The sequence below is a fragment of the Rhinoderma darwinii genome, chromosome 2 (assembly GCF_050947455.1).
Source record: "Rhinoderma darwinii isolate aRhiDar2 chromosome 2, aRhiDar2.hap1, whole genome shotgun sequence".
Taxonomy (NCBI): domain Eukaryota; kingdom Metazoa; phylum Chordata; class Amphibia; order Anura; family Rhinodermatidae; genus Rhinoderma; species Rhinoderma darwinii.
The window spans coordinates 4,831,753-4,848,400 of record NC_134688.1 but is presented as its reverse complement, the minus strand read 5'-3'; the positions used below and the strand labels follow the sequence as shown (position 1 = coordinate 4,848,400).

The window sequence follows — 16,648 nt, the reverse complement described above, 5'->3', positions numbered from 1 at the left end:
CCATGTATCAGGAGCAGCGGCCGGGCTCTTTTCTCAGTCTTCCAGTGTAGGAAACAGGTTTTTGTAAACATTAAGATGGAGAATTCCTTTAAAAGGACAAACCCTTTTTGTTTACAGGGTCCCCAGATATTAGGCAGCTCACAGGTCGTCCCCTGCTGGTTCCCCAGTGATTGGCTATAATATCTGAGGCTACTTAGCAGCAAGTGTTAAATTCCCCTACAGCACCCCCACAGGAGAAATAAAGCATTACACAATTCTCATTAAAATCAGTGGGCTGTACATGTAATGTATGGATGTACCGGGGTCCTCTAGAGGGAGACGCTCTCTGTAGCCCCTCTTAGCCCTGGTTTCTTAAATCAGACAATCCCTTTAAGTTTCATGTCAGGAGACCCCTCCTCCCTTAGTGGGAGGGGCCAGACACCCAGTGCCCTGACAATTTTATTATTTCTCAAAAGGAATAGACAAATATAATCAATCTAAAATCTTCAGACCCCCCCTCCCCTCCCCTCCCCTCCCCTCCCTCCACCTCTTTCCCCTGGTTCTTATTTTCATTAATGCATAAAATACCAGAAGCCATTAAAAAACATCCCACAAGTCCGGTAAAGCTGCCGCCAGGACGTTGCCATGACAACGGCATCCTTAGTTTTATATTTTTTTTCCTAAATAAGTCAAATCCCGACGGTGTAACGGATCGTCCCAGAGCGCGGAGGTCTGAAGGGCGCAGAACAGTTCATTGACTGCACATACTTATTGTGGCCACCGGAGGCAGCAGCACTTGGATAGGGGGGGAATGTTTTTGCATTTTTTTTTTTATCCCTGTTATTACGTCTCCGGGACTATAAACAGGCTCCTCCCACAATGACCACACCCACTGCGCGGGCCTATAGGGAGGAGATGGGAGGGGATTAATAGGCGGGCACATAAGTCTCGTTACAATAACTCATCATGGTGACGATGCCACTTGGGCATTATTGGGATGGCGGGGCGAGCGCCGAGCCCGGGTCATAGTCTACGCCCTGCGCCGTGGTCCCTGGTGAGGATGATGAGACTGCACATTAGAACATGATGGGTCTCCCCCTCCTCCGATGACTCCTCTAACATTGGAACTTCCTCACAGTCCTGGAAAACTTCTTCATCTCCTTTTCGCTCTTCTGCCATTTCCTGACCCAGGAGATAACGAGTCGGTCGTCCGCCCGATGCCCCAGGACCAGCACCGTGGCCCCCGGCTCCTGCAGGTCCTGGCAGATGCAGTTGTCCCCATCGGGCAGCCACAGGACCGTCTTCTTCAGCTCCTCCTCCGCCCATCCTTTGGCCTTATAAACCGTCCGGCTCCGAATCTCCGGAATCACCATCAAGTCCCCGTCCAAGGTGGAAACCGAGCGGATATTTACCTTCAGAGCTGAGGAGAAGACAACGGAGGAGAACGTGAGGGGTCAGGGATGATGGGGGAGGTAGTACACATGAAGGCTAAGATACACCGACTCTGTATCACACATGATGGGATTAGATACACAGCTCAGCAGACCGTATCACACATGATAGGATTAGATACACAGCTCAGCAGACAGTATCACACATGATAGGATTAGATACACAGCTCAGCAGACAGTATCACACATGATAGGATTAGATACACAGCTCAGCAGACCGTATCACACATGATAGGATTAGATACACGGCTCAGCAGACCGTATCACACATGATAGGATTAGATACACAGCTCAGCAGACAGTATCACACATGACAGGATTAGATACACAGCTCTGCAGACAGTATCACACATGATAGGATTAGATACACAGCTCAGCAGACAGTATCACATGATAGGATTAGATACACGGCTCAGCAGACAGTATCACACATGATAGGATTAGATACACGGCTCAGCAGACAGTATCACACATGATAGGATTAGATACATGGCTCAGCAGACCGTATCACACATGATAGGATTAGATACACGGCTCAGCAGACAGTATCACACATGATGGGATTAGATACACAGCTCAGCAGACAGTATCACACATGATAGGATTAGATACACAGCTCAGCAGACAGTATCACACATGATGGATTAGATACACAGCTCAGCAGGGAGTATCACAGCTCAGCAGACAGTATCACACATGATAGGATTAGATACAGCGGCTCAGCAGACAGTATCACACATGATGGATTAGATACACAGCTCAGCAGACAGTATCACACATGATAGTATTAGATACACAGCTCAGCAGACAGTATCACACATGATAGGATTAGATACAGCGGCTCAGCAGACAGTATCACACATGATAGGATTAGATACAGCGGCTAAGCAGACAGTATCACACATGATAGGATTAGATACAGCGGCTCAGCAGACAGTATCACACATGATGGGATTAGATACACAGCTCAGCAGACAGTATCACACATGATGGATTAGATAAACAGCTCAGCAGACCGTATCACACATGATAGGATTAGATACAGGGGCTCAGCAGACAGTATCACACATGATAGGATTAGATACACAGCTTAGCAGACAGTATCACACATGATAGGATTAGATACACAGCTCAGCAGACAGCACACACATGATAGGATTAGATACAGCGGCTCAGCAGACAGTATCACACATGATAGGATTAGATACACAGCTCAGCAGACAGTATCACACATGATAGGATTAGATACAGCGGCTCAGCAGACAGTATCACACATGATAGGATTAGATACAGCGGCTCAGCAGACAGTATCTCACTTTTCAGGCTTAGATACAGCGGCTCAGCAGACAGTATCACACATGATAGGATTAGATACAGCGGCTCAGCAGACAGTATCTCACTTTTCAGGCTTAGATACAGCGGCTCAGCAGACAGTATCTCACTTTTCAGGCTTAGATACAGCGGCTCAGCAGACAGTATCTCACTTTTCAGGCTTAGATACAGCGGCTCAGCAGACAGTATATCACTTTTCAGGCTTAGATACAGCGGCTCAGCAGACAGTATCTCACTTTTCAGGCTTAGATACAGCGGCTCAGCAGACAGTATCTCACTTTTCAGGCTTAGATACAGCGGCTCAGCAGACAGTATCTCACTTTTCAGGCTTAGATACAGCGGCTCAGCAGACAGTATCTCACTTTTCAGGCTTAGATACAGCGGCTCAGCAGACAGTATCTCACTTTTCAGGCTTAGATACAGCGGCTCAGCAGACAGTATCTCACTTTTCAGGCTTAGATACAGCGGCTCAGCTAGTATTCTTGACATATAGTTATAATATAACACAATGGAGCAACCACACAAACTAAATGTCAGGTCCCCTAAAGAACTGGTAAACCGGCTGTCACATAAGCCCCTCCCCTGCGCCTCCTGTCAGCCGGGTCACATGACACTCCCTTAGATACTGGCAGTCGGGGGGGGGGGGGGCTCTTCTTCCGGCCTCCGCATTTTTGGGTGTAATCTTCCGATCGTTCAGAATATTTTACAGATGATCGGACGGCACCGGTCGGAGTTTCCCTTTATTTACTTTCCGGTCAGAGTTTTACATTTCAATAAACTTTATTTGTCGGCGACACGTTATCGTCTTATTTTGACCTCTGCGGCTCACCAAAGTCCCGGGAGCAGAAATCCTGCAGGAATTCCTTCTCGGTGTCGGCGTCGCTGTGGCAGGCCGGGCACGGGAGATCTGAAAACAGACGGTAAGCGTTACTGCGGGCACCGCCAACAGACGGAGCGATATTGTCACCTGACCTATTATAGGGGCCCCGTATGGTGGCAGGGCCACGCGGCGGCTCGTGGATATGGGAGGACCTTGACCTCTGTGGCCACGTTTCGCCAGTAGACGAGAGGACGTGAATGCCAGGTACCAGTGGCGCCACCTACCTTCTTTCACCAGCGGCGTCTTGTCCTCCATACCAGCAGGGGGCACACAAAGCTCGTTCCCTTCTGGAAATTGGGAGCAGTTAAACATCTCCGGCCACGGAAAACCAAACGCGGCCATCACGGGGGTGCAGCCGTCCCGCACCTCCTCACACAGGGATCGGCAGGGGTGGATGGCCTGTTCCAGGTCACTGAGGCACACCGGGGCGAAGAGCGAGCACAGGAACTTCTTGGTGTCCGCGTGGCACTGCTTGGTGAGAAGCGGCACCCAGGAGCCGGCCTGTTGTAGGGCTTCTTTCATGGTGTCGTGCCCCAGCAGGTTGGGCAGACGCATTTCGCTGTAGCCCACCGCATGGCACAGCGTCATACCGCTCGGGATGGCCTTACAGCTGCTTTTACGGGTGCTCAACTGGGTGAGAATAAAAGGAAATCCTGAGGCCGGGTGCAGAAGGCCGACAACTCCCAACAGGACCCCGACAGACACAAGGACCCTCATGGTCGAGGCGGGAGAATCCTGTAAATATCACAGGGAAATCTAGGAGATAGAAAATATACAACAGAAAATGAAAAATCAGAGGAACCTAGTGTTCTGTTCATGAATAGAATTCCAGAAATACAGTAAAGACTGACACAAACAGAAGGAGGGAGAAATGGAAAGTAACTACTGTATCTAAAAGAATGACGATTTCTATGCCAGTCAGGGTGCCTGGAGAGCTGGGTGCCAACCTCTATGGGTATTATAATGGCTGCCATTAGCAATCCCCGAATTTACGGTGACTGTATATGGAATATATTACATAGAACCTTCTTATTCCATATATACAATCAGTAGTCCTGAAATGATAGAATCATCAGGTGGAGGACGCCCTCAGCTCCTCCCGCCCGGACTACTGTAACCTCATCCTGACCGGCAGCTCCTATCAGCAAGGAACTCCACCTATGTCAACCTTTACATCTCACGGCTGCGGAGCGGCAGCAGAGCGGAGGGCGGCCCCAGATACCGCTAAATATTTCACAATTCTGCAGCCACAGAGCTGAAATCCCCCAGGATCCCCTGCTTGTTCAGTGTCTGTATAGAACTTGGTCTTCAGATTTGTATTCTAAGAAGTGTCATCTTTACACCGGTCATTGCCCCCCCCCCCCCCCCCGTATTATAGGAGCTCAGCTAAGACGTTAGGTAGGGGGTCCGACAACCAGCTTGCTGACTGTTTCCAACACCAGCCAGCAGAATTCTCCTCACTAACTTCACTGGTGTTTTAGCAATTTCTGGATAATGTCATGACGAGACCCGGCAGCAGCTTGTTCTATGAGACATTCCGTCAGTATGACATTTCCTAGCACTGCTTCTTAAAGGGCCATACACACAAGATTGAATCATCGCCCCACGCGTAGACGATAATGAAGCAAAAACCCTGCGTTTACCACCAACAAACGAGAAAAATCCTCTGTATTACCAGAGATAACGATCACGTCAGACGGTTTATCACGATAAATCTTCACGTGGCCGCCTCAAGCGACGACTTTTAAAGGGCGCACCCAGTCCCATGTAAATAAAGCTCAATCATTGGGTGAGAAGTTCTGCAACTTTCTAATAGTTTAGAAATGAAACATAAAACCTCTCTCTGTTTGCTGGCAGTGAATGAGAACATTCTGGTTTACATTCAGTCTCTGAAAACCTGTGCTGACCTGACACATCTCACAGCTGAGGGTTTGTTACATTGTATCCAGTCTAGCCAATCCTCTGCGAGGTAAACACATCAGCAGCACAAATCTCTCTTTGTCCTGATAGTTTGTTACCATGTATCAGTGCAAATAAAACGTATCCATCCGGAGCCCATTATTGTCTAGACTGGATACAATTGTAACAAACCCTCAGCCATGAGTATTTAGGTCTGATGTTACCATTCACTGAGAGCAATTAGAGATCTTGAAAATGGTTTAGAATAGAAATACAAAGTCGATTAGAAAGTTGCAGAACTTTTCACGATACAAGAATTAAGATATTTGAGGAGACTGGACGACTCTTCTGACGCACAGCAGTGCCATAAAGCGTTCTACCACATGCCGTAGTAATAAATCCCGTAAGCCGCTTCTTACCTGGAGGTGGACGGCGATCCTCTCCCAGTGTCCAGCAGGTACAGGGCGGTGGATTTCCCAGGATTCTCCTTACCTAGGACCCAGTAAGACCGGAGTGATGTAGAGGAGCTGAGGCGGCGCTGACTAGACTGCACACTACACGCCCGGACACAAGGGACGAGCTCTGCCTACGGTGGGAACGTTCCTCCCCCAGGTGGGGACAGGCCGGGGCAGCACACAGATGTGTTGTATCCTGACTCCAGCTGTGGCGGAGTTTACGCAGGGGGGGGCAGGTACTGACTGCGGCTGCTCGGGATTCGCGTCATCAAATTCTCAGGCGTGGCGAAATAAAACAACGGCCGCAGCGAAGCTTCTGAGATCACAGACTTATTTTATATAAATTCTTCACCTTCTTTCTGGATGAATCGGGACAAGATTCTGCACATTCACCGTCTGCCGTACACGCCGAGAAACCAAGAGCGTCAGTCACCCAGCTTTCCCAGAAACAGACAAATAATATTTAACATGACAGGCGAGGACCACGCTGGGACTTCCATTACTGGGGGTGGCTCCTATATTAGGGGAAAGTGGCCTTAGGGCAGCATTTGGCTGTTAAAGGGGTTCTCCGTGCGGCTGAACGCGCCAGCAGACCGCCACGGGTATTACAGCGGACCCCCAATCTTCTTCTCACTGGTGGTTTAGTTCCTTGTACATTATAATCTTCTGTCCGTGCTGTAATATAAATCATCTCTCCGTGTACTGACTTCCAGCTGAGCTTGTGCTTATAGACAGGAGCCAATCTGAACAGGCAGAGCTGCAGTGTAAAGCATGAGGGAGGGTCTGTCCAGCAGCCTGAGCCTCTTATGTGGCAGGAGGTGGTGGTCACATTACCACAGACTCCAATACACAATGCAGCTAAGCTGGAGTCACTGGTCATGGATGAGCATCCCCCATGGCATAAGCCAAATAATACCCCACAATCCTCCTACAATGTCTCTGCCGTTACCTCTGCGCTGAGCGATGGCGAGAAGAATTAGAAGAAGTTCTGGACCTAAGTTGTGGTGAAATGTCAAGTGCTCGGTTGCTTAATGTCCTGGTGGGCAGTCGGGGGCCGCCCTGGCGTCGGGCAGGGTCAGTCGGGGGCCGCCCTGGCGTCGGGCAGGGGCAGTCGGGGGCCGCCCTGGCGTCGGGCAGGGGCAGTCGGGGGCCGCCCTGGCGTCGGGCAGGGGCAGTCGGGGGCCGCCCTGGCGTCGGGGGGGGGGGTGGTTATACCTTGTTTAATGGATAATAACTACACCCGATTCATTAGCCCAATAAATGCCCATAGCCGCCACAGAGGTGGTCACGGTTCAGCCCTTCAGTTCCGGGGGGACAGTGCTCTAGCCCCCACACAATCTGCACCTGCAGCAGTTATATTGTAATTCCGCCATGTGTAGCATTATTTTGCAGGATTACGAGAGCCCCTGGACCTGTACCCAGAATGGTGAGCGGCATAGACTGGAGCCTGGATGGTAACCCCGGCAGCTGGCACGGTGGGGGGTACAATAGGCAGCATTTTCCTGGAGTGCGGGGGGGGGGGCCGCACAGGACAGAGGGGGCTCTGTGCTCCAGACATGAGGCAGGAAACCGCCCCGGCCCACACGTCAAATATTTGGGCTGCATTCAGAGGCCGATCACCATCTGTTACCCGCTGCCTCTCACTTTACACCCGCACCTGGCCCATTACCTGACAATGATGGAAGCAAGCAGAGGTGGCTGTGGAACTACAAGTCTCAGCCTTCCCTTGGTGCTCCTGACGATAATCACAGGGTTAATTACAAGAGTCTTACCATTTATACCGGCCTCACACGATATCGTGCACCGCAGTCTGGAAGGCGCCTATAGTCCTGATCTTCCTCACCTGTGAATAGAATGCCAAATCTAGAGTAAAGACTGACACCGACAGTGCAGTAGGAGAGAGGGTACAAGGGGTTGCAATAATGCAAATGCATTTGCCATTCAGGTTCTGGGGAAAGTTGGGTGACATCAAATTGTCAGGACGCACAAAATCCATCTACAATGCTTCTTTAGGTGGGGGTCTGACCACTGGGACTTCCACTGACCTGATAACGAGGGGTCCCAGGACCTTGTGCTCAGTGGAGATCTGACCACAGACTGGAGTCCTGAAAGGATGGGGGAGGGGGTGAAACATGGGCGGCCACACAACAATCACCTGGCAATGATCTACAATTAACTCCTTTAGGGCTTATTCACACGGTGCGGTTTATTGCTGTGACATACGCAAACTACCACGGCTCCTGCGATTAAAAACAACACTTATTTTCCGCGATTTTATGGTAATAAATTGCACTTTGATCGCACTGCGTAAATAATCACTTAGAAGTTCAAACAGTTACGCGAGACCTTATGCTCCAGTCACATCCAGAGCTGCATTCACACACTGCTGGCTGCGTTATAACTATAAACATGGTTGTAACCTACAGCGGAGCTCCCAGAATGCACTGCACTATGTTCCCTTGTACTGTGCGATAGTTTTTAATAAGCAAAGTATAAACTATCGCAGTGCACTACAACTCCCTCAATGCAGCACAGCAGACCATGTTTAGTACAGATACCAAAACAGCAGGAGGCAGCAGAGAGCATGAGGTCCGCAGCCTGAGAGCCAACAGGAAACCAGCATAAATCCTAAATGCAACTCGGAATGTGATTGGACTAGAATACATGATGTACCAGCAGAATTGTGACTGCAGCTCTGGCTGTGACTGGAGTAAAAGACTTGATGTACCTGGATCAGCAGAAGACAAGTAAAGTAGAGGATTGTCCCTGTGTGACACGTGGAGCAGCTTCTGTCCTGCAGCTCTGCCTTTCTTGCGTTTCTTGCCCTTGGTGACTTGACACCTATAATTAAATATTTTATGGAAACAATTAATTTGTTGCTCCCATTGGGAACCACACAGCCCTCTGCTGGGATCCCCTCCCCCAACCTACTGCCAATAAACTTCAAAGTGTGTCCTGGAGTGGATGAAAGAGAAGGGCAGGAAGTCGTTATGTGTCGGGATATAAAGCTCCTCAGGACCAGGATCCTCCAGTGTGTCCACTCATCGCTCAGCCGTCTGTGGTCATCGTTATCGCTCTGTAATGTGTAACGTAATATACGAGGAATGTTCTGCAACAAAGCAGCACAACATACTGGGGTGTATGTAGATCAGTAACTATCACGACATACTGGGGTGTATGTAGATCAGTAACTAACACGACATACTGGGGTGTATGTAGATCAGTAACTATCACGACATACTGGGGTGTATGTAGATCAGTAACTATCACGACATACTGGGGTGTATACAGATGAGTAACTATCACGACATACTGGGGTGTATGTAGATCAGTAACTATCATGACATACTGGGGTGTATACAGATGAGTAACTATCACGACATACTGGGGTGTATACAGATCAGTAACTATCATGACATACTGGGGTGTATACAGATGAGTAACTATCACGACATACTGGGGTGTATACAGATGAGTAACTATCACGACATACTGGGGTGTATGTAGATCAGTAACTATCACGACATACTGGGGTGTATGTAGATCAGTAACTATCACAACATACTGGGGTGTATGTAGATCAGTAACTATCACGACATACTGGGGTGTATACAGATCAGTAACTATCACGACATACTGGGGTGTATACAGATCAGTAACTATCACAACATACTGGGGTGTATACAGATCAGTAACTATCATGACATACTGGGGTGTATGTAGATCAGTAACTATCACAACATACTGGGGTGTATGTAGATCAGTAACTATCACGACATACTGGGGTGTATACAGATCAGTAACTATCACGACATACTGGGGTGTATACAGATCAGTAACTATCATGACGTATTGGGGTGTATACAGATCAGTAAATATGGCATACTGGGGTGTATACAGATCAGTAACTATCATGACATACTGGGGTGTATACAGATGAGTAACTATCACGACATACTGGGGTGTATACAGATCAGTAACTATCATGACATACTGGGGTGTATACAGATGAGTAACTATCACGACATACTGGGGTGTATACAGATCAGTAACTATCACGACATACTGGGGTGTATACAGATCAGTAACTATCACGACATACTGGGGTGTATGTAGATCAGTAACTATCATGACATACTGGGGTGTATACAGATGAGTAACTATCACGACATACTGGGGTGTATACAGATCAGTAACTATCATGACATACTGGGGTGTATACAGATGAGTAACTATCACGACATACTGGGGTGTATACAGATCAGTAACTATCACGACATACTGGGGTGTATACAGATCAGTAACTATCACGACATACTGGGGTGTATGTAGATCAGTAACTATCACGACATACTGGGGTGTATGTAGATCAGTAACTATCACAACATACTGGGGTGTATGTAGATCAGTAACTATCACGACATACTGGGGTGTATACAGATCAGTAACTATCACGACATACTGGGGTGTATACAGATCAGTAACTATCACAACATACTGGGGTGTATACAGATCAGTAACTATCATGACATACTGGGGTGTATGTAGATCAGTAACTATCACAACATACTGGGGTGTATGTAGATCAGTAACTATCACGACATACTGGGGTGTATACAGATCAGTAACTATCACGACATACTGGGGTGTATACAGATCAGTAACTATCATGACGTATTGGGGTGTATACAGATCAGTAAATATGGCATACTGGGGTGTATACAGATCAGTAACTATCATGACATACTGGGGTGTATACAGATCAGTAACTATCACGACATACTGGGGTGTATACAGATCAGTAACTATCATGACATACTGGGGTGTATACAGATGAGTAACTATCACGGCATACTGGGGTGTATACAGATCAGTAACTATCACGACATACTGGGGTGTATACAGATCAGTAACTATCACGACATACTGGGGTGTATGTAGATCAGTAACTATCACGACATACTGGGGTGTATACAGATCAGTAACCCATCATGACGTATTGGGGTGTATACAGATCAGTAAATATGACATACTGGGGTGTATACAGATCAGTAACTATCACGACATACTGGTGTGTATACAGATCAGTAACTATCACGACATACTGGGGTGTATACAGATCAGTAACTTTCACGATATACTGGGGTGTATACAGGTCAGTAACTATCACGACATACTGGGGTGTATACAGATCAGTAACTTTCACGATATACTGGGGTGTATACAGGTCAGTAACTATCACGACATACTGGGGTGTATGTAGATCAGTAACTATCACGACATACTGGGGTGTATGTAGATCAGTAACTATCACGACATACTGGGGTGTATGTAGATCAGTAACTATCACGACATACTGGGGTGTATGTAGATCTGTAACTATCACGACATACTGGGGTGTATGTAGATCAGTAACTATCACGACATACTGGGGTGTATGTGGATCAGTAACTATCACGACATACTGGGGTGTATGTGGATCAGTAACTATCACGACATACTGGGGTGTATGTAGATCGGTAACTATCACGACATACTGGGGTGTATGTAGATCGGTAACTATCACGACATACTGGGGTGTATACAGATCAGTAACTATCACGACATACTGGGGTGTATACAGATCAGTAACTATCATGACGTATTGGGGTGTATACAGATCAGTAAATATGACATACTGGGGTGTATACAGATCAGTAACTATCATGACATACTGGGGTGTATACAGATCAGTAAGGGTATGTGCACACACACTAATTACGTCCGTAATTGACGGACGTATTTCGGCCGCAAGTCCCGGACCGAACACAGTGCAAGGAGCCGGGCTCCTAGCATCATACTTATGTACGACGCTAGGAGTCCCTGCCTTGCTGCAGGACAACTGTCCCGTAGTATAATCATGTTTACAGTACGGGACAGTTGTCCTGCAGCGAGGCAGGGACTACATAAGTATGATGCTAGGAGCCCGGCTCCTTGCACTGTGTTCGGTCCGGGACTTGCGGCCGAAATACGTCCGTCATTTACGGACGTAATTAGTGTGTGTGCACATACCCTAACTATCACGACATACTGGGGTGTATACAGATCAGTAACTATCACGACATACTGGGGTGTATACAGATCAGTAACTATCATCACATACTGGGGTGTATACAGATCAGTAAATATGACATACTGGGGTGTATACAGATCAGTAACTATCATGACATACTGGGGTGTATACAGATCAGTAACTATCACGACATACTGGGGTGTATACAGATCAGTAACTATCACGACATACTGGGTTATATGTAGATCAGTAACTATCACGACATACTGGGATGTATACAGATAAGTAACTATCACGACATACTGGGATGTATACAGATCAGTAACTATCACGACATACTGGGGTATATACAGATCAGCAGGTGTCCCAACATTTTTTTTGCAATACCACAGCATTTTGCGGAAATAAACCATAAATTGAACGCGGGAATAGGAAAATCCTCTCATGGTTCAGTCTACGGTGCAGGGTCCTGGTGCGGTTATCAGCTGCGTTGTGTGAACAGGTTTTTAGAATATCTCATTCATTACAATGGCGCATCTGAGCGCTGCGCTACAAGCGGAAAAAACATTACAAAAAATAATTCACGTCGCGTCCCGTTTAGTCTGGTTTCAGGTGACCACTATAAGGCCAGGATCACACACACGCAGTTTTGATGCAGTTTTTGGTGCTTTTTCTTGAGTCAACCAATGTTGAGCAGCGTGTGGATGAGATTGATGAACCTGTTCCTGCACCACGACACAATAGCATGTCATGGTGCGGGGGTGATGTTTGGAGCGGGCTCACCCAGCGGGTGTCAGCTATGTATTACAGCTGACACCCGGGACTAACGGCCAGGAACAGCAATCACACTGTTCCTCACCGTTTAACCCCTTAAATTCTGCGATCAATCACGATCGCAGCATCTAAGACGTTAGAAAAAGAAGGGCGCCCCCCTTCCGCGACGCGATTGCAGGGTGCCGATGGTTGTCATGGCAGCCCAGGGTCCTAATGATGGCCCCCAGGTCTGCCTTTCTTCATCTCCCGTTTAGCCCTGTAAAAATGACAGTATACTGCAATATAATAGTATTGCAGTATATTGCACCAGTGATCTGACGATCGCTGGTTCAAGTCCCCTAGAGGGAATAATAATGTGTAAAAAAAAAAAGTTTAATAAACTTTTTAGTAGTGTAATAAAATATATAGAAATATTAAAAGTACAAAAAAAAAAACCTTTCCCATTTTTCCTCTAAAGTAATGTAAAAAATAAACAAAATTGGTATCACCACGTCCGTAAAAGTCCGAACTATTAGCGCATGTTCACACGTAGTGTTTTCAGCCTTTTTTAGGGCTGTAAACGTCCCGAAAAATGGCTGAAAAATCGGAAGCAGAACGCCTCCAAACATCTGACCATTGATTTCAATGGGAAATACGGCGTTTTTTTACGCCTCGTTTTCTGAAAACGGCGCGTAAAAAGACGCCCGCGAAAAAGACGTTTTTGGAGCCGTTTCTCATTGACTCCATTGAAAAACAGCTCCAAAAACATCCGGGAAAAATGCGAGTTGCTCAAAAAATTTCTGAAAATCAGGAGCTGTTTTCCCTTGAACACAGCTCCGTATTTTCAGACGTTTTTGAGTGTGCGTGTGAACAGAGCCTGACAATATATTATTATTTAACCCGCAGAGTGAACGCCGTAAAAATAAAAAAATGTAACGTCAGAATTGCTGGCTTTTTTGCTACTGAATTTCCCACAAAATATGAAATAAAAAATGATCAAAAAGTCTCATGTAGCCCAAAATAATACCAAGAGAAACTCCAGCTGGCCCCGCAAAAAGTAATCCCTCATAGCGCTCAATCGACGGAAAAACGAAAACGTTCTGGCTCTCAGAATTTTCTTTTTAATTAGTTTCTTCCTCGTAAAAGTAGTAAAACATAAAAAAAACTCTATAAATTTGGTTTGGCCGAAATCTTATTAACTGGTAGAATAAAGTTACCTGCCGTTTTTACCGTGCGGTGAAAGACGTAAAAAGAAAACCCCTCAACATATTGAGGAATTGCTGTTTTTTTCCTATTCCACCCCACAAAAAGATTTTTTTCCAGCTTTTCAATATATGGTACAATAAATGGTGCCGTGAAAAACGACAACGCGTCCCACAAATAAGAAGCCGTCGTATGGCGACACGGATGGAAAAATAAAAAAGTTATGGATTTTGGAAGGTGGGGAGGAAAAAAGAAAACGAAAATCACAAAAATGGCGGTGACCGGAAAGGGTTAAATCTCTGCCACTTGTCCGCAACAGTCTTAGGCTTCGTTCACATCTGCGTCGGGGCTCCGTTCTGACGTTCCCTCAGAAGTTTGCGTCACCATTGATTTCAATGGTGACGGATCCGGTGCCAATGGTTTCCGTTCGTCTCCGTTGTGCAAGGGTTCCGTAGTTTTGACGGAATCAATACCGTACATTATTGATTTATTCAAAACAACGGAACCCCTGCACCAGGACCGGGGTCAGCACCCGGCGAACTACCCATGGGGGGGGGGGCTCACCCGGCCACCGGGTGCTGACACTGCCGTTGTCACGGCATCACTGTCCATATATATGGATAGTGATGTCAGGAGCAGAGCAGTGTCCCAGGCAGAGTGCTAGTAGTGCTCTGCCCAGGACTATAGCACTGGGGTTGCCCCTGACAACACTGTCCATATATGGACAGTGTTGTCAGGGACTCCTCCTGAAGCGGAATCCCCAGTCAGAGCGTCGGCAATGCTCTGGCTGGGGATTCCACTCCTAGAGAGAACCCCAAAAGCGCTACCAACAGGGAGGAGGGCTGTGTGGCACTACCAGGGAGGGGGGCTGTGTGGCACTACCTGGGAGGGGGGCTGTGTGGCACTACCTGGGAGGACGGGGCTGTGTGGCACTACTTGGGAGGAGCGGGCTATGTGGCACTACCTGGGAGGAGCGGGCTATGTGGCACTACCTGGGAGGAGCGGGCTGTGTGGCACTACTTGGGAGGAGCGGGCTATGTGGCACTACCTGGGAGGACGGGGCTATGTGGCACTACCTGGGAGGAGCGGGCTGTGTGGCACTACCAGGGAGGGGGGCTGTGTGGCACTACCTGGGAGGAGGGGGCTGTGTGGCACTACCAGGGAGGGGGGCTGTGTGGCACTACCTGGGAGGGGGACTGTGTGGCACTTTCTACAGAGGACACAAAATTTATGAGTGTACAAACTGGGTGCCTAACTTCTATATGGGGGCATAAACAGGGCCCAACGTCTATATGGGGGCACAAAGTGAAGTTTTCTGCAATTTTACTGCCACCTTGAGTTCCCCCACAAAGGGGCCTACTAAGCCTGTGTCGCCAAATAGCTCACATAAACATGGAGCCGGCCCTGCCTTGCACAACAGAGACAAGCGGAAACCATTTACCCCGAATCCGTCACCATTGAAATCAATGCTGATGCCTGAAGAAAACCTATGGCTCCCGTTTGTTTCAGTTTGGATTCCCCTGACAGAAAGCTCCGATGTAACCCATGAGTCCTGACGCAGATGTGAACGAAGCCTTAGGGTATGTTCACACGATGAGAGGCATTTACGTGTGAAAAGACAGACTGTTAACAGCTGCCTCGTTTCACACGTAAATGCTCCTGTAATGGATCTGCCAGGCACTACGTCTGTGGAGACTCCCAGGGTTAATCAGTCGACACCTGAGGCCAGACCTCTTAGACTGACACCGGCTCCCACCAATCAGGGTGGCAGGCTCAGGAGTGGGAGAGCCTATCGCGGCCTGGTCAGTCAGAGTTAGCTCCGCCCCCTGTCCATTTATACCTGCAGTTTTCTCTTCCTCATTGCTTGTTATTCTTTTGGATTCCTGGCCCCACTGCTGCTTGCTCCAGCCTGCTTCTGCCGTGCTTCTGCCTTGCTGCAGTTCCCCTTGTCTTGCTTTGCTTTGCCCCTGGCTTGCTTCTGTCTCCGTGCCCGCTCGGGTTACTCACTTCGTCCTGGTCCTGACTGTTCGTTCGCCGCTCCGTTTCCTCGTGGCGTTCCGTGGCTACTGCCCCTTCCCTTGCGTGTTCCCTGTTTGTTTTCCTGTGCACTTAGACAGCGTAGGGACCGCCGCCCAGTTGTACCTCGTCGCCTAGGGCGGGTCGTTGCAAGTAGGCAGGGACAGGGCGGTGGGTAGATTAGGGCTCACTTTCCCTTCACCTCCTTCCTGCCATCACAGCTCCTCCTCGTATTTTGCGAGCCGTCTGAGACGCTCGTAAATCTTGAGCTGTGCATCATTGAGTTCAATGAAGAACAGCTCAAATTACGTGGCAAAGAAGTGTCCAGCATATCATGTATATAAGTGTCTCGCATATCATGTATATAAGTGTCCCGCATATAATGTATATAAGTGTCCTGCATATAATGTATATAAGTGTCCCGCATATAATGTATATAAGTGTCCCGCATATAATGTATATAAGTGTCCTGCATATAATGTATATAAGTGTCCCGCATATAATGTATATAAGTGTCCCGCATATAATGTATATAAGTGTCCTGTATATAATGTATAGAAGTGTCCTGTATATAATGTATATAAGTGTCCCGCATATAATGTATATAAGTGTCCCGCATATAATGTAT

General features: G+C 47.6%; 1 protein-coding gene across 5 annotated transcripts; it reads right to left on the bottom strand.

Moving 5' to 3' along the window:
• Positions 1-528: 528 nt before the first annotated feature.
• Positions 529-16,094, bottom strand: LOC142741964 (secreted frizzled-related protein 2-like). Of its 5 annotated transcripts, none has more exons than XM_075851296.1 (7): positions 15,845-16,094; positions 8,928-9,072; positions 8,725-8,837; positions 7,769-7,839; positions 3,867-4,398; positions 3,592-3,669; positions 529-1,399 (listed from the first exon to the last, which is right to left on the bottom strand). In XM_075851296.1, the coding sequence occupies exons 5-7, from the start codon at positions 4,357-4,359 to the stop codon at positions 1,095-1,097; spliced, it is 876 nt and encodes a 291-aa protein (XP_075707411.1). In that variant the 5' UTR covers positions 4,360-4,398; positions 7,769-7,839; positions 8,725-8,837; positions 8,928-9,072; positions 15,845-16,094; the 3' UTR covers positions 529-1,094. The 5 variants fall into 5 exon arrangements, with proteins under 5 accessions (XP_075707411.1, XP_075707409.1, XP_075707410.1 ...); XM_075851294.1 differs by lacking the exon at positions 8,928-9,072 and adding an exon at positions 8,042-8,101; XM_075851295.1 differs by lacking the exon at positions 15,845-16,094 and adding an exon at positions 14,019-14,119.
• Between the last annotated feature and the right edge of the window lie 554 nt (positions 16,095-16,648).

Excerpts from the sequence above, each read along its gene's own strand:
- LOC142741964 (XM_075851296.1), bottom strand. The coding sequence starts at position 4,359 with ATGAGGGTCCTTGTGTCTGTCGGGGTCCTGTTGGGAGTTGTCGGCCTT. Across the intron at positions 3,670-3,866 it reads GACGCCGCTGGTGAAAGAAG|ATCTCCCGTGCCCGGCCTGC; the intron begins GTAGGTGGCGCC and ends GTCTGTTTTCAG. Across the intron at positions 1,400-3,591 it reads TTTCTGCTCCCGGGACTTTG|CTCTGAAGGTAAATATCCGC; the intron begins GTGAGCCGCAGA and ends TCTTCTCCTCAG.